Source organism: Rhipicephalus sanguineus, chromosome 11 (genome assembly GCF_013339695.2).
Source record: "Rhipicephalus sanguineus isolate Rsan-2018 chromosome 11, BIME_Rsan_1.4, whole genome shotgun sequence".
NCBI classification, from domain to species: Eukaryota; Metazoa; Arthropoda; class Arachnida; order Ixodida; family Ixodidae; genus Rhipicephalus; species Rhipicephalus sanguineus.
The window spans coordinates 131,042,606-131,068,814 of record NC_051186.1 but is presented as its reverse complement, the minus strand read 5'-3'; the positions used below and the strand labels follow the sequence as shown (position 1 = coordinate 131,068,814).

The 26,209-nt window shown below is 49.4% G+C and overlaps 1 protein-coding gene across 1 annotated transcript; it reads left to right on the top strand.

Moving 5' to 3' along the window:
• Nucleotides 1-13,545: 13,545 nt before the first annotated feature.
• Nucleotides 13,546-25,687, top strand: LOC119375417 (neprilysin-1-like). The gene is made up of 2 exons (XM_037645595.1): nt 13,546-15,381; nt 25,655-25,687. Exons 1-2 carry the CDS (start codon nt 13,546-13,548, stop codon nt 25,685-25,687), a joined length of 1,869 nt encoding a protein of 622 aa, XP_037501523.1.
• Nucleotides 25,688-26,209: the final 522 nt, after the last annotated feature.

Here is a 26,209-nt window from a genome sequence, read left to right as displayed (position 1 = left end):
GGGTCTTGATGCGCAGGCGGGCGAGCTGTCGAGCTTCCTCGGCACGTTGCAAGTAAGCGGCGGCGTCGAGGTTTTCTTCGTCGGTGACATTCGGTAGCATGGCGTCCAGTGTCGTAGCCGGGCTCCTTCCGTAGACCAACTTGTACGGCGTCATCTGCGTCGTTTCTTGGACGGCCGTGTTGTAAGCGAAGGTCACGTACGGAAGGACGGCGTCCCACGTCTTGTGCTCAACGTCGACGTACATGGCCAGCATGTCGGCGATGGTCTTATTTAGACGCTCGGTGAGGCCATTGGTCTGCGGGTGGTAGGCGGTGGTGCGGCGGTGGCTCGTCTCGCTGTATTTTAAGATCGCCTGAGTTAGGTCCGCAGTAAAGGCGGTACCTCTGTCTGTGATGAGGACCTCTGGGGCGCCATGACGCAAGACGATGTTCTCCACGAAGAACTTGGCTACCTCGGCGGCACTGCCTTTGGGCAAGGCCTTTGTCTCGGCGTAGCGGGTGAGGTAGTCAGTTGCTACGACGATCCACTTGTTGCCGGAAGTCGACGTCGGGAACGGCCCCAGTAGGTCCATCCCGATTTGCTGGAACGGCCGGTGAGGTGGTTCGATTGGCCGCAGAAGTCCCGCTGGCCTAGTCGGCGGTGTCTTCCGTCGCTGGCAATCTCGGCAAGTCTTAACGTAGTGGGCGACGTCGGCAGAAAGGCGTGGCCAGTAGTATTTTTCCTGTATCCTCGCGAGCGTGCGGGAAAAGCCGAGGTGGCCAGCCGTCGGGTCGTCGTGCAGGGCCTGCAGAACCTCTGGTCGCAGTGCCGAAGGTACAACGATGAGGTAGTCGGCCCGGGCCGGAGAGAAGTTCTTCTTTACGAGGACGTCGTTTTTCAAGAGAAATGACGCCAATCCCCTCCTGAATACTTTTGGAACAACGGCGGTCCTGCCCCTGAGGTATTCCACGAGGCCCCTGAGTTCTGGGTCGGTTTGCTGTCGTTCAGCAAAGTCGTCGGCACTTATGGTTCCCAAGAAGCAGTCATCGTCGTGGTCGTCCTGCGGCGGTGCGTCGACGGGGGCACGAGACAAGCAGTCGGCGTCGGAGTGTTTTCTTCCGGATTTGTAAACGACGGTTATGTCGAATTCTTGAAGTCTTAGGCTCCACCGTGCGAGGCGACCTGAAGGGTCCTTCAAGTTGGCTAGCCAACACAAGGCGTGGTGGTCGCTCACAACTTTGAAGGGCCGGCCGTAGATGTAGGGGCGAAACTTCGATGTAGCCCAGATGATGGCCAGACACTCCTTTTCTGTTGTGGAATAGTTGATTTCTGCCTTTGATAGCGACCGGCTAGCATAACTGATGACCCTTTCCAATCCGTCGGTCTTCTGCACAAGGACGGCGCCGAGTCCTACGCTGCTTGCGTCGGTGTGGATTTCCGTATCGGCGTGCTCGTCGAAATGCGCAAGTATCGGAGGCGTCTGCAGGCGTCGTTTTAATTCTTGAAATGCCTGAACTTGCGACGTTTCCCACCTGAATTCGACGTCGGCCTTCGTGAGTTGCGTCAGTGGCTCGGCGATCTGTGAAAATTCCTTGACGAAACGTCTGTAATAGGCGCACAAGCCGAGAAAACGGCGTACGGCCTTCTTGTCGGTGGGCGTCGGGAAGTCAGCGATGGCAGCTGTTTTCCGCGGGTCCGGGCGAACACCATCCTTGCTGATCACGTGACCCAAAAACAAGAGCTCCTCGTACGCGAAGCGGCACTTTTCAGGCTTCAAAGTGAGTCCGGAGGTCTTGATTGCTTGAAGTACAGCTTCAAGGCGCCGAAGGTGTTCGTCGAAGTTTAAGGAAAACACCACGACGTCGTCCAAGTACACGAGGCACGTCTGCCACTTCAAGCCGGCCAGTACTATATCCATAACCCGTTGAAAAGTCGCAGGTGCCGAGCAAAGACCAAAAGGCATGACCTTGAACTCAAACAGGCCGTCTGGCGTTATAAAGGCAGTCTTTTCTCGGTCTCTCTCGTCGACTTCTATTTGCCAGTAACCGGTCTTGAGGTCCATCGACGAAAAGTACTTTGCGTTGTGTAATCGATCCAGGGTGTCGTCTATCCGGGGAAGGGGATACACGTCCTTCTTCGTGACTTTGTTCAGGCGACGATAATCGACGCAAAAACGAAGAGTCCCATCCTTCTTCTTCACTAGCACCACGGGGGATGCCCACGGGCTCTTCGACGGCTGGATGATGTCGTCGCGTAGCATTTCGTCGACCTGTTTCTTCACGGCCTCCCGTTCCCACGTCGAAACCCGGTAGGGACTCTGACGTAGTGGTCGAGCATTTTCTTCTGTTATAATGCGGTGCTTAGCAAGGGGCGTTTGTCGGACCCGCGATGACGACGAGAAACAGTCCTTGTATTGCAGGAGCAGGGTTTTGAGCTGGTCTTGCTTGACCTTCGGAAGGCTCGGGTTGACGTCAAAATCCCGTTCGGGACCTCTATTCGTCGAAGCAGGTTCGACAGCATCGAAGAGGGCGAAAGCACCGCTGGCGGCTACACATTCGTCGATGTAGGCAACCGTCGTACCCATGTTGAGGTGCCTATATTCGTGGCTGAAGTTTGTCAGCAGTACCTTTGCTTTACCGTCATGCAGCTCGGCGATACCTCTTGCGACGCAAATTTGACGATCCAGGAGTAGTTGCTGATCGCCGTCGATTACGCCTTCAAGGTTCGCAGGTTTTTCGGTGCCGACGGAAATAATGACGCTGGAGCGCGGCGGAACGGTCACCTGCTCTTCTATCACATTCAGTGCATGGTTCCCTGGCGTCGCGTGGGGCGGGAGCGCTTTGTCTGAGGTTAGTGTTATCGACTCAGACCTCAGGTCGATAACGGCGCCGTGGTTACTTAGGAAGTCCATTCCGAGTATCACATCCCTGGAGCAGTTTTGTAGGATTACAAAGCTCGCAGGATAAGTGCGGTTATTGATGGTGACTCTCGCCGTGCAGACACCAATCGGCGTTATCAGGTGGCCTCCAGCTGTCCGGATTTCTGGTCCACTCCAAGCAGTCTTTACTTTCTTCAGCTTGGTGGCGAATGGCCCACTGACGACGGAATAGTCGGCTCCGGTGTCGACGAGAGCTGTGACGCTGTGGCCGTCGATAAGAACATCGAGGTCGCTAGTTCGTCGTCTTGCGTTGCGGTTATGTCGTGGCGTCGGATCACGGCTTCGTCGATTTGTCCCGCTGTTTCGACGTTGCGTCGTCAGGTTTTCTTCGGGCCGCGAAGTTTCGTCGTGAGGGCTCCATCCGGTTTGCATCGTGTTCTGAAGGTCTCGTCGCGTTGTCGTCGTCGGCGGCCGCGGAGGATCTTCGGCATTTCGTCGTACAGCAACCGCACCTCCATCGGTTGCTGCCCTTAGTTTCCCGGATACGGGCTAGGCGACCGGCCCCGGTTTGGGCCAGTGTACTGCCGGCGGTGCGGTGACATGTAGCGGCCGGGCGACGGCGAGCGGGAAGGTCGTCGTTCTTCCCACTGTGTTCCGGTGAGGTAGTCGTCGATGTCGCGAGGCCGTTCGCCTGGCTGCGGGCGCGGCGCGTTGACGGCGAATCCGCGTAGCCCCATCTGTCGATACTGGCATCGGCGGTATGTGTGGCCGGCTTCCCCGCAGTGATAGCAGAGCGGTCGGTTGTCAGGGGCACGCCAAACGTCGGTCTTTCGGGGGGCGCAGCGTTGTCCTGTTGGCCGGCGGTATGGCGTCGGTGGTGGTGGCGGCGGTGCCTGGCGGCGGAACTGCTGCGGCGGCGCGGCGTCTAGACGTGGGCGAGGAGGGGGGGGCGTTGCGTCGGGCTGCAGCAGCATAGCTCATGGCTTCCGGCTGAGCCTGCGGTGATGCGGGAATTCCAAGCGATTGCCGGACTTCCTCGCGGACAACGTCGGCGATTGAATCCACTTGATGCTGCGGCGAAGGTAACAGTTTGCGCAGCTCCTCCCGCACAATCGCTCTGATGGTGTCACGCAGGTCATCAGACTGCAGCGCCTGAACCTCCCCGTAGGTCGTCGTAGGAATGCGGCGGTTGTACTGCCTAGTGCGGATTTCTAGTGCCTTTTCGATTGTGGTGGCCTCCGAAAGGAATTCCGAGACCGTCTTCGGTGGGTTGCGCACAAGTCCGGCGAAGAGTTCTTCCTTCACTCCCCGCATCAGGAAGCGAACTTTCTTTTCTTCGGACATGGCTGGATCGGCATGGCGGAATAGGCGAGTCATTTCTTCGGTGTACAGTCCGACGTTCTCATTGGGGAGCTGTACACGGGTCTCGAGAAGGGTTTCAGCCCTTTCTTTCCGGATGACGCTCGTGAAGGTGTTGAGAAATCCGGCGCGGAAGAGGTCCCATGATGTTAGCGTGGACTCTCGATTCTCGAACCAGGTCCTTGCGCCATCTTCAAGGGCGAAGTAGACATGGCGTAGCTTCTCGTCGCAGTCCCACTTGTTGAACGTGGAGACCCGGTCGTATGCTTCCAGCCAGCTTTCTGGATCCTCGCATGGTGATCCGCGGAATGTCGGCGGCTCCCTCGGTTGATGCATGACGACCGTTGCAGGCGCCACAGCGGCTGTCATTGTGGCTGTTGTCTTCTTCGTTGTGATCCTGGTCTTGTCCGGTAGGGGTCCGTATTGTGGGGGTAGTCCTTCCAGTCTGCGGCTGGCTCGACTGCCGCTGATGGTGTCGGTGTCTTCGCGACGTGGGCTGGGTTCGCGGTTTGACGGGGGCGTCCGGATCATGGAAGAAGCAGCACCTCCACCAGATGTCACGTGGTCGTGACGTCGACGAAGACAGCAGTCGGCGTTTTCAGAATGAAACTGTTTATTTGGCCGAACTTGTGGCCGGGAAAATGAGAACTAGAACTACAGCAATACACGCTGTACAATGATAGCGGCGAACAGGGCGTCGTCCGTCGATCAACTGACAAGCGGTCAGGTGCGTCGGTTTTTTATACAGGTGCTATCGAACTTTCCAGCGATATCGCTGGTGGCGGCGTTATATCTCGATAAAGCTGGAACATTCGCGTGCGACGCGAAATCTTAACAAAACGATCTACTACAATCGAGAAGTTTCTCGAACACTGCTTCGCGGACAGCCTCGAGCGTTGATAACCGCCCTTGCTGGTCAAACCCAAAAAACATCAAAATAAAACAAGAAGTGGGCGTGGCAATATATATATATATAGACAACAAAAAGCAACGCACGCAGGTGCATTGTACAGGAAGGCTTCATGTAAAACCACAAATAAGTATGCATGATAAGCAATCAAACAACCTGATACCGGATTTTTTTCTTCTTTAAGAGATCAAGCGGTCATTCCTGACTACCACTATCGTCTAGTCACCCTGTGGGCCTTGCTTAGAAAGTCTAGTTCTTTTTGGATAGGTCAATTGAAGGTGCACTAATGCACATGTCTCCCAAACTTGCAATCTTCGCCGCTTCAATTATCTCGCGTGTTGTTTGTGCCTGGCTCCTTCCTGTCGCAGTGCACTGCGAATACATGTGATCGCACCCACACTTCCTGCAGTGGAAAGCCACATGTCCCACACCTCCAGTTCGCACGTTATTTGCGTGCTCACGCAGCCTGTCATTGGCACACCGTCCCATCTGCCCTATGTATTTCTTGCCACAGGACAGCAGTAACTCATAAACGATGTTGTTCTCACATTTAACAAAGCTTTCTTTGTGCTTTTTTTGGCACCTGGGTTTTTCAGAACCACTGTAGGAGGCCTTGCACAGATTATAAAGCTTGTTTGGTGCTGAAAGGACGACTCTTATGTTGGCGTTGTTTCCTATCTTTTTCAGCCTATGTGAGACATCGTGAAGGTACGGTATGACGGCGCATTTCTGCTTGACAGGCTCCGTTTCTGGTGAAGCCTGCTCCTCACCCTCGCGAGCATGTTTGACAGTCTTGAGAAGACCCTCCGCCACAGATGTGACGACATACTGAGGAAACCCCGCCTTTTTCAGGCAGTCAGCTTGCGCCTGGAAACTACACGAACACTTGTGAGGACATGAGCGGCGAAGCGCATTCATTAGGGTTAATTTTGCAATACCCCTTTTAACTAGCTTGGAGTGGCCCGAAGAAAACGGCAGAAGCGGCTTATTGGCCCTAGGCTCGTACGACCAGCAGACCTGGTCTCGCTCGAAGAACATTCGTAAGTCAAGAAAACGCAAGGCGTTGTTTTGCGGCATTTCATGCGTGACTGCGAGCGGTTGCAGGAAACGCGTGAACAGATCAACAGACCTTCTTACATTTGTGCCTGTTACTAGAAACTAGAAACAGAGCTAACAGGCACAAATGTAAAGAAGGTGTTTAGATATGTAGACGACTACGTTGTCTTTCTAGAATCAAGTCCAGGCGAATTTGGCAATGATTCTTCAAACGTACTTGATCTGTTCACGCGTTTCCTGCAACCGCTCGCAGTCACGCATGAAATGCCGCAAAACAACGCCTTGCGTTTTCTTGACTTACGAATAGTAGTGAAACTATTCGTAAGTCATTCGTATTCGTTTTCTTGAATTACGAGCTGGTAGTGAAACACAAAAATTCGGAAATAATGAATGGGACAACTAAACAGAACCTCTGCGATAGCGCAAGCGCAGTTTAGAAGCTCAACACACAAAAGTAGATTTTACACACATTTTTCTATTAGGTACAGTTTAATAAATAGAAGCGAAATTCGAGGGGGACCGTCAAAAATTTTTTCGAGCAAGAATGTTTTGCCACAATGCTCCATGTGGCACAGGAAAAAGGCACAAATTTTATCAGCAAAAGCTGCGATGTGCGAGCGCCACGTCTGGGACACTTGGCATGGAATGACCCTTAAATATAAGAGCTACAGAAATATCACGAAGGTCCTGATACTGTAGGAAGGCATTTGACACATGACGTACGTTTTAGCACTATGCTAATGCTAAAACGTACGTCGTGTGTCAAGTACCTTATATATATAAGGTATGATATATATAAATATATATATATTTAGCGGTGGTATGGAGAGTTCTGTACAGAACTGAAATACAGAAACACCGTCCAGAAATACAGCGAGACACACTACTGTCAGAATGAGTGAGATATGAAAAGCAATAGTTTGGCTAACATCGTTCATTACTGTCAAATGCGGCAATATACTAGACCTGGCATAAACATTAGCATAGCCAGCAGTCAGTTTTTATGAATAGGAATCAATGGCCAGCCATCAAGCACTTCTTTGCGACATCCATTACATATTTTATGTGGCATACAGCGCAAAACATGCAACATGTGTAGTTCTCATGTAGTACAGGATTCTCATGTAGTCATCTGAGATACAGGACCCCAATAGGTGACACAGCTTGCGTGCATGAGCTTGGCAGTGTCGTGTTCCCAGACCATATCAGGGTCAGGTGGCATTCTGGCGAAAAGGACAGCAGGTTGCACTGATTCGAGACCACTCACGGCCAGACCTTAAGCGTGGCTATTCCGAATTCTTGGACACGTCTTGACTACCTCGAGACACGAAGTTTCCAAGGAGGCTTCCTGGTCAAATGCAGCTGTAGAGCTTCAATGTGCAGTCTTGAAGCAACCTGAAATAGTCAAGTGCACAAAAATAAACACATGATGACAGACAGATCGATCACCTTTTAATCTGACAAGGGCAGCGCTCACACACCAGATTCCATGAAGTGTCATGGCAATGAACAAAACCAGGGATACTCATTAACTTTGCTGTACTTTGAGGGTCTGTTACTCCCTTAGCCAGCTGCAACTGTTTCCGCTGCATGACCTCCGTACAATTAGAAGGATGTTTTTTTAGAGAACGCATATTTCTTATCAAAATTGTATAATAGTCACGCTCAAGATGTTTTCGCGCACACACTCTATGTCAAGAAGGAAATAGTTTGCTGCAACTAAAATGGCAATGAAGAGAATAATTAACAAAAACTCATTAATTAACTTTTAATTCCTGACCTGGAGGCAGTTGTTTATATTAGAAAGTTGTATCGCGTGCCAATTTATGGCATACACATTTTTTTTAATCGCGAAAGTTACACGTAATTCGTGATATTCATCCTTGAATTTCAAGGACGAAATCGAAACTGATAGCGCCTGACGTGCAGGAAACGTCGCTTCTCTGTTACGTAAGGTTGGAGCTACATGTGAAAAGAAGGTGATGATAGTTTAATGAAGGTGGGCCGAAGCAGAATGTGATCAGGAAAATCTGCAAGCATTCAGAAATACACAAGTAAACAGCTTATTATTTGGGTGCGATGTGTGGTACTTATCTGTAAACATAGAAAGAAAAGGTTGATATTACTGCCGTTTCGGATGCGCGCATCTCGAAAGAAACAAATGAGCACCAAACGCCACATGCAAAGGTAAGGCGATCCGCTGACGCAAGTTAGATGACTTGCCAGTTTTCACGAAAAGGTACGACCACGACGCGCCTTCATTCAAATTTCGTCACTCCCTTGTCGCGGGCAGCTCCGGTCTGACGTAACAGAAAAACCGCGTTTTCTGTGTGTCGGACACGATCAGTTTTGATTTAGCCCTTAAAATTTCACAATAAATATCTCGAGTTACGTAAAACTTTCATGATTTCTGAAAAATGGGTATACCATAAAGCGGCACGCACTACAAATTTCTAATATAAACAACTGCCCTCAAGTCAATAAAAATTAGTTAACGGGTTTTTGTTAATTAGTCCCGTCAACGCATTTTTTGTTGCGGCAGAATATTTCCACCTCGAACTAGAGTACTACTGGAGCGTGACTGTCATAGAGTTTTTTTATAAAAGATATGTACTGTCTGAAAAAAAATCACCCTGTATAGCATGGCAGCAGTATTTTAATAATAATAATAATTGTTGGGGTTTGACGTCCCAAAACCACGATAAGATTATGAGAGACGCCGTAGTGGAGGGCTTCGGAAGTTTCGACCACCTGGAGTTCTTTAACGTGCACCTAAATCTAAGCACACGGGTCTAAACCATTTTCGCCTCCATCGAAAATGCGGCCGCGGCGGCCAGGATTCGATCCCGCGACCTGCGGGTCAGCAGTAGAGCACCATAACCACTAGACTAGCAGTATTTTAACGAAGACCTGTAGGTCGCGGGATCGAGTCCCGGCCTCGGCGGCTGCATTTTCGTTGGAGGCGAAAATGTTTGAGGCCCGTGTACTTAGATTTAGCTGCACGTTAAAGAACCCCAGGTAGTCGAAATTTCCAGAGCCCTCTACTACGGCGTCTCTCAATCATATCGTGGTTTTGGGATGTTAAACGCCAAATGTTATTATTAGTTTAACGAAGAAAACGGCAAAATGTGTATACAGCTACACGAAATATGGCGAATGTACGACAAGACTAGGCTTGCCTTCACTGCCTTCTTTCTGTCGCATCATTGTGAGCGTGCCCTTCTAGTGCCTGGCTTCAGAACAGCTGCACGAAGGTGCAGCTATTCTAAAGGCCTAATGTGCCATTTTTTCTTCAGATCTATATCAACAGGCAAAGGTCTCGTTTTTCCGTTTGTCTGGAAGGACAACCCACCAGCCAGCGTTGACCAGTATAGAGGGTTGGGAGCAAACTCGGGCAAACTGTGCAGCACAAACATCACCTCAAACCTCAAACAATCGAGGTGATGAGAAGCGGTCAAACAAAAAGGAACAGTGCTGAAGTGACTTATATACATATTAAAAACAACAGCTGATTATGGCACGAAATTGGGACAATTAAGGTGCATTGTAAAAGAATGTCAAATGAGGTACCCTGCTGTAAAAAGTGCTAAATATTCATTGCAGAGTATGGCGAATAGAATTCAAATAGGATACAGCGAGTGTTTCGAGGTATAATGACGAAGCAATATTTGCTAGAGATTTATGAGCGAAAAGCACAATGCGATTAAGCGGTGCTACATAGTGGGAGATCACGGATTAATTTCAACTACCTGGAGTTCTTCAACGTGCACAAATCAGAGGGCATGGGAGTTTCTGCATCTCGCCCCCTTCTAAATGCAGCTGCCAGGGTCAGGAATAGAACCCGCGTCCTTGGGCTTCGCAGCGTAACGCTTCCAAGTCCATTTTAAAGGATTTTTGTCCACTGCCCACAACATCACTGTAGACTGTATCTTTGTGTTGAAAATAATAACGAACTGAACCACGGCTGGTATAACAAAGGCATCCAATATCCACGAAACACAGCGTTTGAGCAGTATGTTTACTGCCATTATTACTAGCCGGTGTTGTGTTTACTATTAGGTACTAGCACCACACCACATTAGACAAAGCAAGTATCACAGGAGGATGAGGTTATGCTCGTATGCAGTTTGTGGACAAAAAAAAAAACTACAACTTTGAAGTGAACTCACATTTACCTTTGTTGCATGATAATTTTTAGCATCATAAGATCAAGTCACCACTGTTTCAATTAAATGAAACCGTGCTACAAAAGCTATTGCATCAAAGTTTTATAGCAGTTACGCACGCACGCACGCACGCACGGACGCGCGCGCGCGCGCGCACACACACACACACACACACACACACACACACACACACACACACACACACACACACACACACACACACACACAAACAAGCAAACACGGCGAGAAGTTCGAATATGCAGCGAATAAATACGTATTAAACGTGCTTCAACGTCTGGGTAGCAAAGGAAAGAAACACTAAATTCTAGAGTTTCACGAGCCAAAATCATGATCTGGATATCAGGCATGTTCGGGCCGGGTGCATTAGATTGATTTTGATCAGCTGATCTTACTTACCCTTCAAATATATATCGGTGCAACGTTGCTCTACGTGTCACCACACTCGACTTGCAACCGAGATTTCAACTCGCAATTTCATGTTTTTCTGGCATGTATGGAATAAGGAAACACGATATTGGCGCGCACCACTCCGTTTTACCCGCTACTGGATAGTCCAGTGCGGTTTTCGTCGTTGCCAAGCCATTGAAACACGATAGCAAAATCCGTGCAACTGGAACATCAGAAAGACAAGTGGCAAAGCTACGTGTGAAGCGAATAAAAGAGTTCTAGGCAGAAGCCGGCAGAACTCACCTGAAATCTATAACGACCGTAGGAGCGTCGTCCACAGGCTTCGTCTATCGGTGCCACTGGGATCCGTCATGCGCTGCCATGGAGTGCGCTGCCATCTTGCTCAGGCAAGTTCACGACGAAACGAAGCTTACTGCAGGGACTTCTCCGTCCGGAGGCTGCTTTTCCCAAACACTGAGTGACACTGCTTCAGCCAGTCACGGCAAGCGTGAGCCGACGACACGATACTACGCCACGAATGCATAGCACGGAAGGAAAGTCACGCAAAACGATCAGCCAGACACGGCAAGAGCGAGCCGACGATACGATACTACGCCACGAATGCATAGCACGAAGAAAGTCACGCAAAACAATCACTTGCAATCACGCCTGACGACACAGATTATTCTGGCGGACTAAAGAACGACCACAACGAGACGGATCACGAACAATGCCGTCTAACGACGCCAAAATGGCTGTCTCGTATTGATGGCTTAGGCTTTGGATTAAAGTAGCCTCCACGAACGCCTAAATGGTTTCGGTTTTGTTTTGGTGCTATAGAACACACATGCATGCATAGTTAAAGCTCTATTGAATAATATCAGGGTGGAGGAGGCGAAGCGTGCCCTGTGTGTGTCTGTAAGGGCTGTACGGTGGGAGGGGGCGCAGGTGAACGTGCATCCCCTGCTCTAGGGGCTAGGGAGAGTGCGGTGAGGCCGTGTGTGCGTGCCTAGCTGTGCTCAACGTTTGCTGAGCGATTTGGTGGCCCGCGCGGATTATCGTGAAGATATAGTTTAGCTGTGGCGGGCAGAAATGATGACCACGCGAGCTATAATTCTGGTAGTATTGTCGCTCTTTAGGAGACGCGGTAAAGCGTCGCCTTGATAACCGGTCTGCGCGGTTATCATGCCAGCTTTGCGGCACATGTTTTTACGGCCGTCGAGTTAGATGTGTTCCCGATCGCCAGTGCGTTCAACACCATGCACGTCCATTTCACTAATAAATGTATGTTTTCTGCCATACATGCTGTCGTAGGAATCTACAAACCTCGCTTGCAAACGTGCGAAGATTCGCAAATTTGTCAGCGCTGCCATTGTTAAACGTTGTCATAACTCTGAATGTTTCGCTTGGGGGCAAGATTTTTTAAGAACCCTGTTTACTTGTAGACGTTTTCGAAGCGCCGTTTCAGCAATATCGTAACTGAAGCCATAACACAATACGTGCGTAATTCCACATTTTACGAATCCATGTTATATATTCTCAACCAAAATTTTTCGGTATACCACAAGCCAAAGCAGCGAACTGTATCTTGGTCGCAGCCAGTGAAGCTTTCTTTTTTAAAAAAAACCCACCCTGTATATGCAGAACCATCACTGACTCCCTTGGAGCAAGGGAGTCATCTATTTCATTCAGGAGCGTCGACCAGAGCATTGTGACTCCCCTTAGAAAAAAAGGTGGTCATCGGCTGCCACAAAGAGAGTCAAGCAGACGTGACTCCCTTTTGACTCTCTTTTTTTTAAGAGTGAAAGGTAAATCGGTTCAAAAGCTGCTGCAGTTGCTACTATACATATAGGCGCCCGTCGATAGATCTGTGAACATTACCAGCGCCCAGAAATGACGAAAAGCTTACATGCAGGGAATTATCGCATTTCGTCTGCAAACTAAACTCGGTGAATAATTACCGTCAATTTAGCACCTACGCTACTACGACGGGCGTTGTGACGTAGCCGGAGATTGATTCCGTAAGGGTAGTACTTGGTGGACACTATCGCCGAGGTGCCCGCAACGTAATCTTTAAAACGGAATTGAACAGCTCGTTAAGACGGGACAAAGCACCTACCAGCCACGTTCAGCACACTTCAACACCTGGATTGCGATGTCACGATGTACGCATCAGATTAACATCAAGTCAACCTTTAGGTTGACTTAGGTGAACATTTTCATCTAGGTTAGTGAGGGAATCATTGCAGAGCGAAAGAACACGGGCAGAAGAAGGACAGCACACCTCGAGCGCTCGTGGTGTCTCCTCTGACCTTGCTCTCTCGCGGTACAACAACCTCTGTATACGTGTAAACCAACTCGCCCAAGAAGGTTAAGAAGCACGAACAAAACGGGGAAGAAGCGGAGAATACACACAGCACAGGCGCTATCTCCGCTTCGTCCCCGTTTTCTTATTGCTTCTTAAACATGAGCCCATTCCAACTATAGGCCAAATAGCCGTGCTGTTGCAAGGTTAAGATTGTTGCCCTTCAGAATAGCCGCTTGCAAAAGAAAAAAAGTGAGTGGCGGACCAAACGCACAGACTTTACACCAACACGATATCGTCTTTATTTCAGCCAAGCGGATCTGCGGCCGCGTCGTCATCCGTATCGACAACGCCGGGGCCCACCTCTTCGGCGAGAAAAAACTGACTCGCACTCGCATTGCTCGCTTGCGGGCTTCTCGCATTCCTCTGCTTCCTCGCTCTCTTCTTCTCGAGCTCGCGTCAGCACCCCGCGGACCAACCACTGATGTGCAGCACAGTGAACTGCCGTCAGCACGCCGCGCTGCTCACTGAGAACCTCGACTGGACGTTGGACCCCTGCGAGGACTTTCAAGCGTTCGTTTGTTCGGCTACGCGCGGCAGCTCCGAGCGCAGCGAGACGTTCAGGACAGTCACGGACAAACTGCGGCTGTCCTGGTACTACCAGCTCCCAGACATCTTAAGCGGCAGCACGCACAAGATTCCCGCGGGTAGGAAGGCGCTCGCCATGTACGTGTGGTGCCGCAGCAAGTACCCTTCCGACGCACCCGCGTTGCCGCTCTTTGTCGACCTTCTCCACAATCAAGGACTGAATTGGCCTGAACCGCTGAGAAAGTTGGCACCGGCGCTGGAGTTCGTCATAAGGCTCGCCTACGCGTGGCAATGCCCGTTTTGGATCATGGTCCACTTGCTAGAGGCGCCAGGCCCTTCGAGCGCGGACAAAAGGCGGCGCGTCCAGATCCGGCCGAGCAGGTTAATTCTGATAATGCTTTACCACCACCGGGTCGTGAAGCCGGTCTACATCAAGTACTGGGAGCAATTTCTCTCCCACATGTATCCTGAGAGTAGTACGCGACCGGCCGTAAACAGCACTGCCGTCGACGAAGTGCGCGAAATGGAGGGGCGGATATTCGAAACGTTGAACCCTATGGCCACCGCCGCGTCGCCAAAACCGATAGTCTTTCCATTCCGCGATCTGTCGACCTACGTTTCGAACGCCTCGGCGACCGAGTGGCTCGTCCACTTCCAGAAGTCCATCCCTCTCGGTCGGCAGCTAGGCCTGGACGACGAAATCGCCGTCAGCGACGTTCGCCTCCTGCCGACGGTCAACGCGCTTCTGCGGAAGTACGACAACGAGCAGATGAGCATGCACTTCACGTGGTTACTGGTGCAGTACTACGCGCCCGTGGCAGACTACCGCATGCTCGTCGACCTGTACGGCAGCAAGGACAAGGCTGCGGCGTACTTGCCCGTCTTCTGCGGGCGCCAGGTGGTAGAATCGTTCAAGGTTCTTGTCGCGGCGCTCGACCTGGCCTTCCGGTTCACGGTGCAAGACATCAAGACCATCGACGACGGCTTTGAAGACATCGTTTCGGCGGCAGTAGATAGGGTCGGCGCTTCGGACTGGATGGACGACGAGAGCAAGGCGAGACTGACCGAGAAAATATCCACCTCTAAGAAGCTTTTGTGGCCTTCCAACGACGTCGTGAATGCAGACGCGCTGGACAAACTGTACGCCGGTTATCCAGAGAACGCCACAAGCTTCGCTGCCTACTGGATGACGACGAGACTGGCGACAATATCGTTGAACGCGACCGGTTCGTACGAGGAAGCAATGAGGCTGCCCTGGAACACACTGCCGGGGTACGTCACTTACGATTACGTCTCGAACACGGTCGAACTGGCTATGGCCACCGTGGGGCCACCCATATACTATCCTAACGGGGCGAAGGCTATGCTCTACGGTGGCCTGCTCTTCCTCATGGCGACTCACCTGGTTCGCGCATTCGACAGCGAAGGTGTGAAGTGGACGCCCAGTGGAACCGAGGTGGACAGCATCCTGTCCAATTCCACCATGTTCGAATACCACGATTGGGAACGCTGCCTGGTAGACGACACGGCAGACCACCAGAGCTTCTTCCCCGAAGTTCCCGCTTACACTATTGCCTACACCGCCATGAAGCAGGCCCACATGCGAGACGGCAGCGAGCCACTGGGCCTGAGCGTGTATCTCTCGGAAGACAAGACCTTCTTCATGACTCTCTGCTACATGTCGTGCAAGATCGTTGGGAAAAAGGGCCCCGTGAATTTCGACTGCAACAAGGTAGCGAGAAATGCGAGAGAATTTGCAGAAGCTTTTGGATGCCCCGTGGGATCTAAAATGAATCCCGACAAGAAATGTTCTTTCTTCGTTAAACACATCAGTTGCCAAAGTGCCGAACAATGTGCGGGGCTATCTTGTGGGGGGAAGAGGTACCTTGTGTCAGGTATTCTGAGCGAACGCTTATATCGCGTTATCAGAATTGCAATGCAGTTGTTTTATTCGCTCTTGTTTCATCCACGACTGAACTCTGCGTGTATGCATGAAAACTGAATTTTATTGGCGCACTCGATCCTTCGTATTAATTCATTCGGACACATAGCGCGGACGAAGCATAGCTTGTACTAAATTTACATTTGATGACCGAGAGCACTGCAGTGGCATTTTCTCGAGGCAAATTGTCATCATAACTTGGCCAGGCGTATTGATGCGCAGGGGCGTAGCCAGAAATTTTTTTCGGGGGGGGGGGGGTTCAACCATACTTTATGTATGTTCGTGCGTGCGTTTGTATGTGTGCATGCCTATATACGCAAGCAAAACTGAAAAATTTCGGGGGGGGGTTGAACCCCCCCCCACCCCCCCCCCCCTTGGCTACGCCCCTGTTGATGCGTGCCGACTGCAGGAATGCAAGAATATTTTTTGCGAACATACGTAGCATAGCAGACCACACGTGTCTGGAGGAAAGGGTTTGACGACGTACGCAACATGACTGTCACGATATTCATGTCACGACCAGACAGCCATATTCGTCAAATGCTCTTACCCTCCCATACCAATTTTGGTGTACACCAAGCGAAGAAGGCGATCACGAGAGCACCCAGACGTAGGCGGCTAGATAGATATGTAGATAGAAACGCGGAAAGTGCCTTGGGTTCGCTAAGAAATGCTTCGCATTTAAAATCAGCGTCCCAGCAGGAATCGAACCCAAGCATTCTGCGTGGCAATCATTATACCACAAAGCTACGCCAGGTCTCGAAACTGCTTTGGAAAAAGTCCCCACGCAGGCATAATGTTGCTGAAACGTCAATTTTGGTTGCACTGCTGGCTGTCTAATTTTGTAAACATTACATATGTACTCCTATGATACAGGCGCCACGTCGGGTTAATGTGAATTGTAGTTAAGTGCCATCCACTGAAGTTGGTCTACGTAGCACTATGCAGGGCTACCATCCTCGCAAGCACAAGCGCTACATATCAGCTTACCGCTTCTGGTGTTGGTAGTACCCATGTTGCGGTTCGAATCGTTACGCAACTGTAAACAACTGGTTATATAAAACATATGCGACTGTTCAACATGTCTGTGCGTACAACATCTCTATACATCTTTAGCGTCATTCCGTAACGTTTCGCGCAATAAAATTACACCACAGCCACTTTCTCTCCGCATGCTTTGCATAACATCGATTCCCGCGGTACGTGGGATCTGCGGAACTTTTTTTATGGTACCACTTAGTAAGAGGGAGTCAGTATGTTCAATATGTATTGTGCAACATGTACTGAACATGAACCTTGCGTTGAAATGTTCTCCTCTTATTCATAAGCAGAGGAAGGAAACCCGTTCTCTTGACCGTTTCAATGAACAAATCTGGAATTTTTAGGGTGAGAATATTGTCTTTCACTTGGGCGGGAAAGAATTTCGAGAAACGTTTTCGTCGGCGAAATAAATTTTGGGTCGCATTCTTCGAGCTTCGTGACTGCGGTACCTCTTAGCTAGGCATCATGCGAATAACATTCATCTTTAGGGTTACCGCTTTAATACTGAAGTCGTCGTTTAGTGGCCAGCGCCTGCGGGCAGGTGGGTGGGGCCCCTAGTCCAGGGCTCCACTGGCCTCAGCAGCCCGCCGCGCCTGCTCGAGGAGAGCCACTTGGGCCTCTTTTTCCTCGCTGGCGAGCAAGGTCTCCCACTGCTCCGTCCTGAATTTTCGCGCCGGAATCTGAGGCGAGTTAATCTTGGGGGGGCCTTAATTCACATTCCCACGTAATGTGAGAAAGAGTTGGCTGTCCTCCACACCACGGGCAAGCACCCGCGTATGCGGTTGGGTGAATGGCATGTTTGAAACGCAGGTGCGGATATGTATTTTTCTGCAGGCGGCGCCACTCATACGCTTCTTTAACACCTAGCCGAGAGTGGGACGGGGAGTATCGTCGTCGTTGTCGACGCTGGTGTTCTAGGATTTTATTTTGCAGCGAAGCTCTATATGGCTAGGCGAAGGAAAAAATTGTCCGTCCTATGTGCGCGAAAGCTCCTAGCGCGCATGTGCCACAGAAACTGGGCAAACCCCACTACTCTCCACTGGTCTACTAAAAATGATGGGAACACACGGGCGCCAAACACCAATTAGGAGATCTGGACCGACCTAATCGAATAATTGAGAAAGGCTTTAATGAACCGTTGGGATTAACCAAGTTCGTGGGTCGGCAAGAGAGAGAGAGAGAGAAAGGTTAAGTGAAATGCAGGGAGGTTAACCAGAAGAAAGTCACTCTACAGCGAAAACGCACCTGGTAGCCCGACTGCAAATATTATTATTGTTCGCCCTGTGACGATGAGGAAGACATACACGTCACCTCTTTATAAAAATCATTCCAAATTGTTCGGGTCAGAGGAATACAGCTGTCTGGTCTGCTCGAAATTGTACAATTTTAACACGAAAGTGTTTTATGCCGGGGTCCACCACGGCTCCACTGACGCATTTCCGTCACGGATATGACGTTGTAAAATATAAAGACGAACATATGGCAATGAAAAAACAAGAAGAAAAAGTTCCGACACCTGGAATCGAACTTGCGACCTCGCGATCCCAGCGCGCAACGCGAAACGACTCCGCCACAAACGGCATCTTCATCATGCTAACGGCGTGCTATTTATATACACAATTTGCCAGTGGCGGTACTCCGAGATCAGGGTACATAAGCGTGTTTTCGTTATTTGTCGTCGCCCCCCGCGTTGAGATGAGCGTGTGTCTCTACAGGGCGTGGTCGCTCCTGCGCGCCTGCTTATCTTGTACGTCTTGCGCTCTCACCGCAAGTTTGCGTTCAAGTTACAGAGAGCACGAAGGTCATTTCGCTCACTGCAGCGGCCGCTTTTGCGAAAGGAGCGCGCTGCTCACAAACAAATAAGTTACAACTGTGACAGATCGCGCTCATCCTGTGTATACTTGTGCCTTCGTTTCGTGCGTCCTCATTTGTATTTGACCAGCGCGCTTTAACTGTCGAGCTGCGACAGTTGTTAGTTCGCGCTCATCGTGTGTCCGTGCGTCCTTTCTGCTTGAGCAACGCGTTGGAAGTTTGGAGCTGCTTGCCGTTGTTCGCGTGACATTACAACTTGTTGTTATAGCATTCATTCCTTCGCCCTCGGGGCGAAACAATGCACAACAAGCGCTCAACTACGTCTGTGAAGACACGTTTTACTTTCGTGTTATACCGATTCCTATGACAGAGGGATCAACCATGTTTTTTTAATATATTAGCTGTCATGTCGTTTTTTTAAATTCCTTTCTTTTAGTTATTATTATTATTATTATTATTATTATTATTATTATTATTATTATTATTATTATTATTATTATTATTATTAATACGCATTATTGAAGTTATCAGAGAGAAGGTACGACACGCAGTCTTGGACAAGCCCCCAGAGTGGGTAAGTGCCATAATTTTGAGGAAACGAAACGAAACGAAAAAAAAAAGATCGGGCCTTTTCTGCCATCTTGAGTAACACGAGACAGGCGATGAAAACCTTCTTCATAGGCTCCCCAAGCATCGCTTAGTGGCGCTGCTACTCTTGACAGGTAACGCCATCTCTGGCATAAAAATAGAAACAGGGGGCAAACAATGCGAGTTTTCCCTTCTCTCCGTGCAAAGCTCTCGCGGTGCACTTGCGGGCCTCACAATGCACCGCCTACAGCGCGGCTTCAAAAAGATCTTCAAGCTGGACAGAAGCTTCCGAAAAGCGAACTTGATAACAGGAGGAAGGCTCGTCAATCACGTTTACGGTGAAGAGCAGACGATCGACGACAACGACGCCCGACTCAAAGTGAAATGCATTTCCCAAGTCGCGATTACACCGTGTAGGACGTATACCTCGAGGTCTCATTCTGTCATGTTAAAAATGAATAATGGTCCACATGCACTCCGAAATGAAGCCGTGCACGCTATCGATGTTCTGCGTTGTGGACTATGAATCATATGATGGTTTTGATATGGCATGCTTGCAGTAGGAGCCGTGTATACTTTCGTGAACAAACGTTTGCGGCGTGCGAAAAAAAAAAATTATACGGCCATGGCACTTTTTCCTGAGAAGGTTAGGGTCAAGTCCTTCGTGCCACTGGAGTATCACCCGCCGATTAAGACGCGAGGCAGCCAGCTGAGCTTTAGCCACTGTGAAGAAAGATGAACTTCTCGTTTCATTCTTCCAGCTCTCGCGTCATGCTTGCACTCTCTTTTTATGAGTATATCGGTTTTCCGGCGTATGAAATCTGCTGCGCGAACGCGGCTAGAAAATCGCACAAAGTAAGAAGGTGGCTACTGCAAGGTGGCAGTTGCAGAGCAGGTATTAAGTGCCAGTTATATTTAGCGGCTTAAATATATATACCACACTAATCAAGTGACAACAACAAAACAGACCAGCAGAACGATTTCAAAGTTTGCTGAAAATGCACAGACGTCCGTTCCGGCGTGATAAAGCAGCCTTCCCAATGCGTAAATTGCAGGCGCCGAACTTTCGACAAAGTGGCGAGTTGAGTTGAATTCAACTAACCGCGCAACGCCATTGGTATAACGCGAGTGTGAACGTTCAACAACGACGGCTAAGTCTCACGAACACGGGGAATCAAAACACAAAGTTGTTTTACCTACAACCGTAACTGGACATTCACAATGCGAGAAGGCAGCAAGTAATTATTACTGTAGTCGCTGCGTGCATGCGCCACGTTACGTACTGATTCAGGTAGTCGAAACAAACGAAAGCGATGAACTGAGACAACCAGAACAGAAGGCGAGACGGCGCTGTCAGCTAGAACATACTTGATTCTCCTTACTGCGGTGATCCACGCTTGTCGCCTTTATTTCTCGTGCGACATGCCCGAGAACCGGTGCAGTTTCACATGCGAATCGCGTGCCTTGGTGTTGTCTGCACTGTTGTGGCAGGCCACGACACAGCAATACTTTCTCCGCTTCCGCGGGGTCGCTTCTGCCAACGCAAAAAAATTACACCTTCTCCCGCTAAAGGGGATCATGAGGCGATGCGAAGCCGGAGCACTTGCACGATCGCGTTCCCTTGGCGTTCGCTGGGCATGCTACCGACCTCGCGTCGTGAAACGCGAAGAGAAACACTGCGCGCGGCGTGTCTTCCCTCTAGCCTGGCCGTTAATTCTCACAGGGCGTGCGGGGAACGTCGACAGGCGCGCGAGAGAGAGGCAGTGTAGGAGAGGAGAGAGAGGGGGAGGGAACGCACATGCGCTGGCCCTCATCGCGGCGCTGCGCAGGAGAGAATTTCGGCATGTCGAGCCCGCATTTCACTAGTAAATATTCGGAAGCAATATGTCAACAAAGAGCGTTAAGCGAAAAGTCAGAGAGGCGGAGAGGATTTACTGGACGGCAGCTATGAGAAAAAAACCGGGTTTCAGTAATGACCGAAAGGGCAAAAATGAAATAAGGAGGGAGGCATTTTACGATAATTCAAGAGAAGCGCTTTACTATTTGAAGCCAGATCGGGTTGCCTTAGAACGCGTAGTTATAAAGCGAGATTCAGTAAAGAAGAAGAACAATGCACGTACTGCGGGGAAGATAGGGAAATGGCGGAGCATGTTCTGATTGAATGTAGAGATATCCACCCAGGTGTACGTTTGGGCACGAGCCTACATGAAGCCTTGGGTTTTAGGGACAACAATGGAAAGCTGAACACACCCGCGATTGAAATAAGAGACGGTTAGAGTATTGGTGGCAAAAAATTAGAGACAAAGGACAAATATAAATATTGGGAAAAAATAAGGACAGTCTGCCGTAAAGGGCAGGCAACTAGGCTGAGAATTTACGTTCTTTTTCCCGTAGTAAGATAGATTTTATCGAGGTAGACATTAGGCCAACACAGAAAAAAAGGAAAAAGATTTTTTGTCGAGCCTGGTGGCACACTTGTCACCGCCCCATTATAAAACGGTCGCTCATAGCATCCATTTATCCAACTTGAGCTTGGTTTCCCTATTGAAATTAAAACCGGTTGTCGGTGCCCGACATGCTCGGTTGGATTTTTGCGTCCGCTGTTGCTCATTCTTCTTGGCACCTGCCCAGTTTCCTGGGCTACACTGGGCCAAGGCTCCTCTGAATACTCCTTTCTATCCGCTAAATAGAAGGGAGAGGAGCAGGCGAGAAGGAATGGAACTGGCCGTTCACTGGAGAACCTGCAGTGCTCTTTCGCAGGAGGGATCGGTGCGCCACTGTTGCGCTGCATTACTACAGTCGGTTTTAACATAAGAAAAAAAAAATCTCAGCTCCGCCCACAACCATAGCCAGGGTTGCCACTGACTTTCGAGTAAATGTCGCCAAATGACGAGCAAAAAGTCGCCAAAAGTCGCCATTCTAGATATGTGCGTCGTACCTAGTAATAAAAATTTCCTCTCACGTATAGCCCCATCGAATATACAGTACCATCCAAGACCCTTAAATTATATTGACGTTTCTCAATGCCAGTCGTATCGCCCGCTTCACCATGGGAGTGCATGGTGCTGCTTCTCCGACTAGCCGCAAGATAGATGTGCGTGGTGGCGCAAGGGTGAATGAATGAAACGCTGATGATATCCTTCCATCTCTGTCCGCTCGTTTCAAAGGTAAAAGTGTCGTAAACCTTGGGCGAAAACCTTGAAAGCGTTGTTTGTAGACAGCTTTACGTACCCTTATATGAATTAAAAGGATTATAAAAAGTTTATTGAAGGTAACACGACAGAAGTCTTACAGGAACCGATCATTAGTGAGTCTTACACCTTTCCAGTGTGAACTAATATGATACCGGACGCTACCGACCCTTTCTTACAGTCACTTATATCTACACGCGTCAATCCGATGCGTTATTAATAAAAACATGTAGGCAATGTAATATGCTGTATAGCAATTGTTGTCATTGCACACGCTCACCGAGAACAGTGGAAATTGCCTCAATAAATATTTTTTATTGCACAAATAGCCGCGTATCCTCCTCTCTTCGCTATTCCAAAACAGTCTTTACCAGCTTAATTGGGGGTACTGCAACAGTGAAATATCGCCAAGCTATTCACAACAGTTGGAGCTTTGACGGAACAAATGGTCGGAACACGCGGCCAACCCGTCGCCTATACCCCTTCAGAAGCGAAACCTCAGAGAAGCTTAAAGCGCCGAAAGCTATTAACTTATAGTCAAACACTGTCCCCTCGCGGTTTACATTTTGCTAGAATGTCTCTGGGGGACGTTCCCGTACCTCCTGCCTCTAGATGAATTGAGGAGATGCACACGAGTTACAGGACAGACATACGGAATGACGCGTAATGAGCACATTGTACTCTTAGGTCTAAAACCAAGAAAAATACAGTGAGTGTTGCCGCTCATTCGTTGCGAAGACACCGAGCTTAGGATGCATAACTCAGTGGAGACCTAAGCCGAAAATCGCCAAAAATTCGCCATGTCGCCATTCATAATTTTAGGTCGCCACGGGCCCCTCAAATTCGCCAATTTGGCGAAAAGTAGCCACCATTGGCAACCCTGACCATAGCTGTCCTTTCCACAGAGAAGTTGCACAAATTCTCCATCCGCTTACTCATTTTCGTGACGTCTAGGACTTCTAGATTGTTGCAGAAAGTTCACATTCAGACACGTTTCTGTCACTGGCTTCACGACGGACATTTGAACCTCCTGGCAAGTTACGACAGGGATTCTGACATCTGTGCTCAACCAAACGTAATGATTAGGTAGTAACGAAGCTTTAGCTCTCAATATGCGTAGTATTTATATTAGCCGAAAAAAAGCACTTGCGGTTCGAGCGGAAACGAGCTAGCACGACTGTCTTCCAGAGGAGAAGGGCAGCGGCGCGGCGATTCTGTGGGTGGAGCGTATATTCTTAGGTTGTAGCCGACTACAGTGAAACTTCACCTGAACGAACTTCAAGGGACCAACGGAAAAAGTTCGTTAGAGTGAAAGTTCGCTGAACTGGCTATGTGGCAACTTGTGATCAGGAGCTAAAGAAAACAAGTTGTTGAAATGAAATTTCAACCCTTTTATTTGGAATATTGCTTATATGAATGTGAATGTCTGCTTAGCTAGCATGCTTTGAAGAGAGAGAGAGAAAACTTTATTGACGGCACAGCGAGGTCGTTGAATTTAGCTTGCCGGTGGTTTGAATGGTGGTGGCAAGTAGCTCGCCACGACCTTTTCGGCCCAGTTAATAACTTCTGTCTGAAGACGTTGGTCATTTGATGACAGGAGTGACTCCCACGCCTCGAGGGAGGAAGCTGGCAGTATTGCTTTTGGAGGCGGGTTTTCCTCGCATTCCCAAAGAATGTGATTTTGGGTAGCCTTCAGGCAGCCGCAACGTCGGCAGTGTGATTCAATTGATTCCGGGTAAATTTTAGACAGCCGATGGGGGCTGAGAAAAGAATCTATTTGAATTTGCCTCCAGATCGTAGTCTGTGCCCTTGTGAGGTCTCTATGCGGGGCCGCGTATGTTTTGCGGTTCTCTCTGTAATACGCTGTAATTTCATTATATGTGGCGATTCCCTCCTGCGGGAAGTCCAGGGTTGAGCGGTCCACCTCCCGGTTGATCAAACCTAGGGCTACACGGAATGTACCAATCTTTTGCTGCACTTGCGCACTTAGTACTGCAGTGGTCATGAATTGACTCACTGAATCCAAGCACTCATAAAACTTTTCCGGCACAACACTCTGCTGGGCAGCAAAGGACTTCACTTTTTCCAAGTACGGCAGTGCTTCTTCAGCTAAAATTGTTGTTTCTTCTTCTGCAAGCTTTACTTCTTCCTCCTCCCTCTCCTTCCTGAGGTAGGACGCTCGCTACAATCTCTTCTGCTGACAGAGCGGCGCATGTCTCAGATCAAGAGTCACAGGTGACATAGTCCTCAAAATGCAAAGCGCTATCTGTGCCCAGTCTTTCAGGGAATTCCTGATCAATATGAGGTCAGAGGCATTGGGTGGGGTCATAAAATATATTCGTAAAACTGAAATGCGCTCTGCAATAGTTTCGTTAAAGTGACATGCGTTAGCATTGGGTCCAATCGCACTTTGGCGGGGGATAAAAAAAAAAAAAAAAACTTCGCGCACTTCAATAGTTCGTTTAACTGACGTTCGTTCAAGCGGTATTTTGCTGTATAGGTCAGTGATGCACACACGCTTTCGGCGGGGCAGTATTTGGCTGTCGTCGTACAAATTCTCCCCGCTCCGCTACGCTGCGCCCGCCATTCCTTCCTAGGCTCCGTTTTCTTTCGCTCTCGCGCGTGATAGCAACAGCGGAACTCGGAAGTAAGCGAGAGAGCTTCTTATCGATATCTCAATAAAAACCATGCAACCGTCATTAAAGCTACAGCACGAGAAAAGAAACGAAGACTGTCCTGCCGTTTCGTGTCTGACGTGCACCATCAAGGTGGTCATCGGACAGGTGGGAAGATGCCTAAGCATACGCCTCAGCGAGCGTCTCGACTTTATCAAATAGCTCAGCCATTCGTGCCTCGCCGCTCATTGCAAGAGCTACACGTTCCAAGCGCACTCAGAACGATAACGAGTACTGTTTCGTCACAAAAATGCGAAGTCGTCGCGCAAATTATGCTGCGAACTCCCCATATAGTCGTATACAACTTAGGAGGGCAGGGGTAGGCCCCGCCCAGATGACCCAAAAGCGATCGCCGACTGCTTCCGCGACTGAAAACGTCACGCGGTCCCTTATGCGTTCGCCAAAGACGACTCGAAGGCGAAAGCCATGTTCTTCTTCCTTTTCTTATTTGCCACACCCCCGCCCTTTCCCAACCAGGAAGTTTTCTGCACCTAACGTGGTCTGGCTGTGTCTCTGGTATAGGCCCATCTTTGTCCAAGCAACGATGTCATCTGATGACGTCCTCACGTGACGTCACGTTATCTCACGTCATGACGACGTAATAATGACGTCGCAAATTTGGCGATCTGTAACGTCACAAGGACATTGGAAGGAACACATGCAGCGCAATAAAGGACGAGGACAGTGACACACACCGCGCTGTAAATGCGTCGCCCTTCATGGTCCCCGTCTTTTGTTGCGCTGTGTTCCTTCCAGTGTTTCACCATCATGCCCAAGCTTCTACACTAAGCCATAATGACGTCGCACGATGACATCATCACGTGATTCATTGCGCCACTTGGTGCTGACGCCGCCGATGCCGACCGTCAGTTTTCACGTTTTATGAAGCACCTAAAGCTTTCGCCTCAATACAGTGAAACCTCGGTGATACGAATATCACGGGCCCACTAAAAATATTCGTATCATCCGAAATTCGTATCACCAGAAAACATGGAAAATTAGCATGCGACAAAAGAAAGCTGGCGTACATTTTCATTTATTGTTTTTCAGGGCAGCAGCAACGTCAGGAAGAACCCTGAATGATTGTCGGCTAAGTTTTTAGATGTCGGCAATCATACCAGCACTCGTAGATATACGGCCCATGAGCGCGTATTTAATTAGTGAACCAGGTGCGTTGTGACCTGCGACAGCAGTAGCCCCTTCCAAATTTTCGTATGTTTTTTTTTTGCATGATACCGAAGTACTGCAGCGAACGTAACGAAACTAGCGGTTTGATACGATGAATCAAGGCCTCAAAATTACAGAACGACG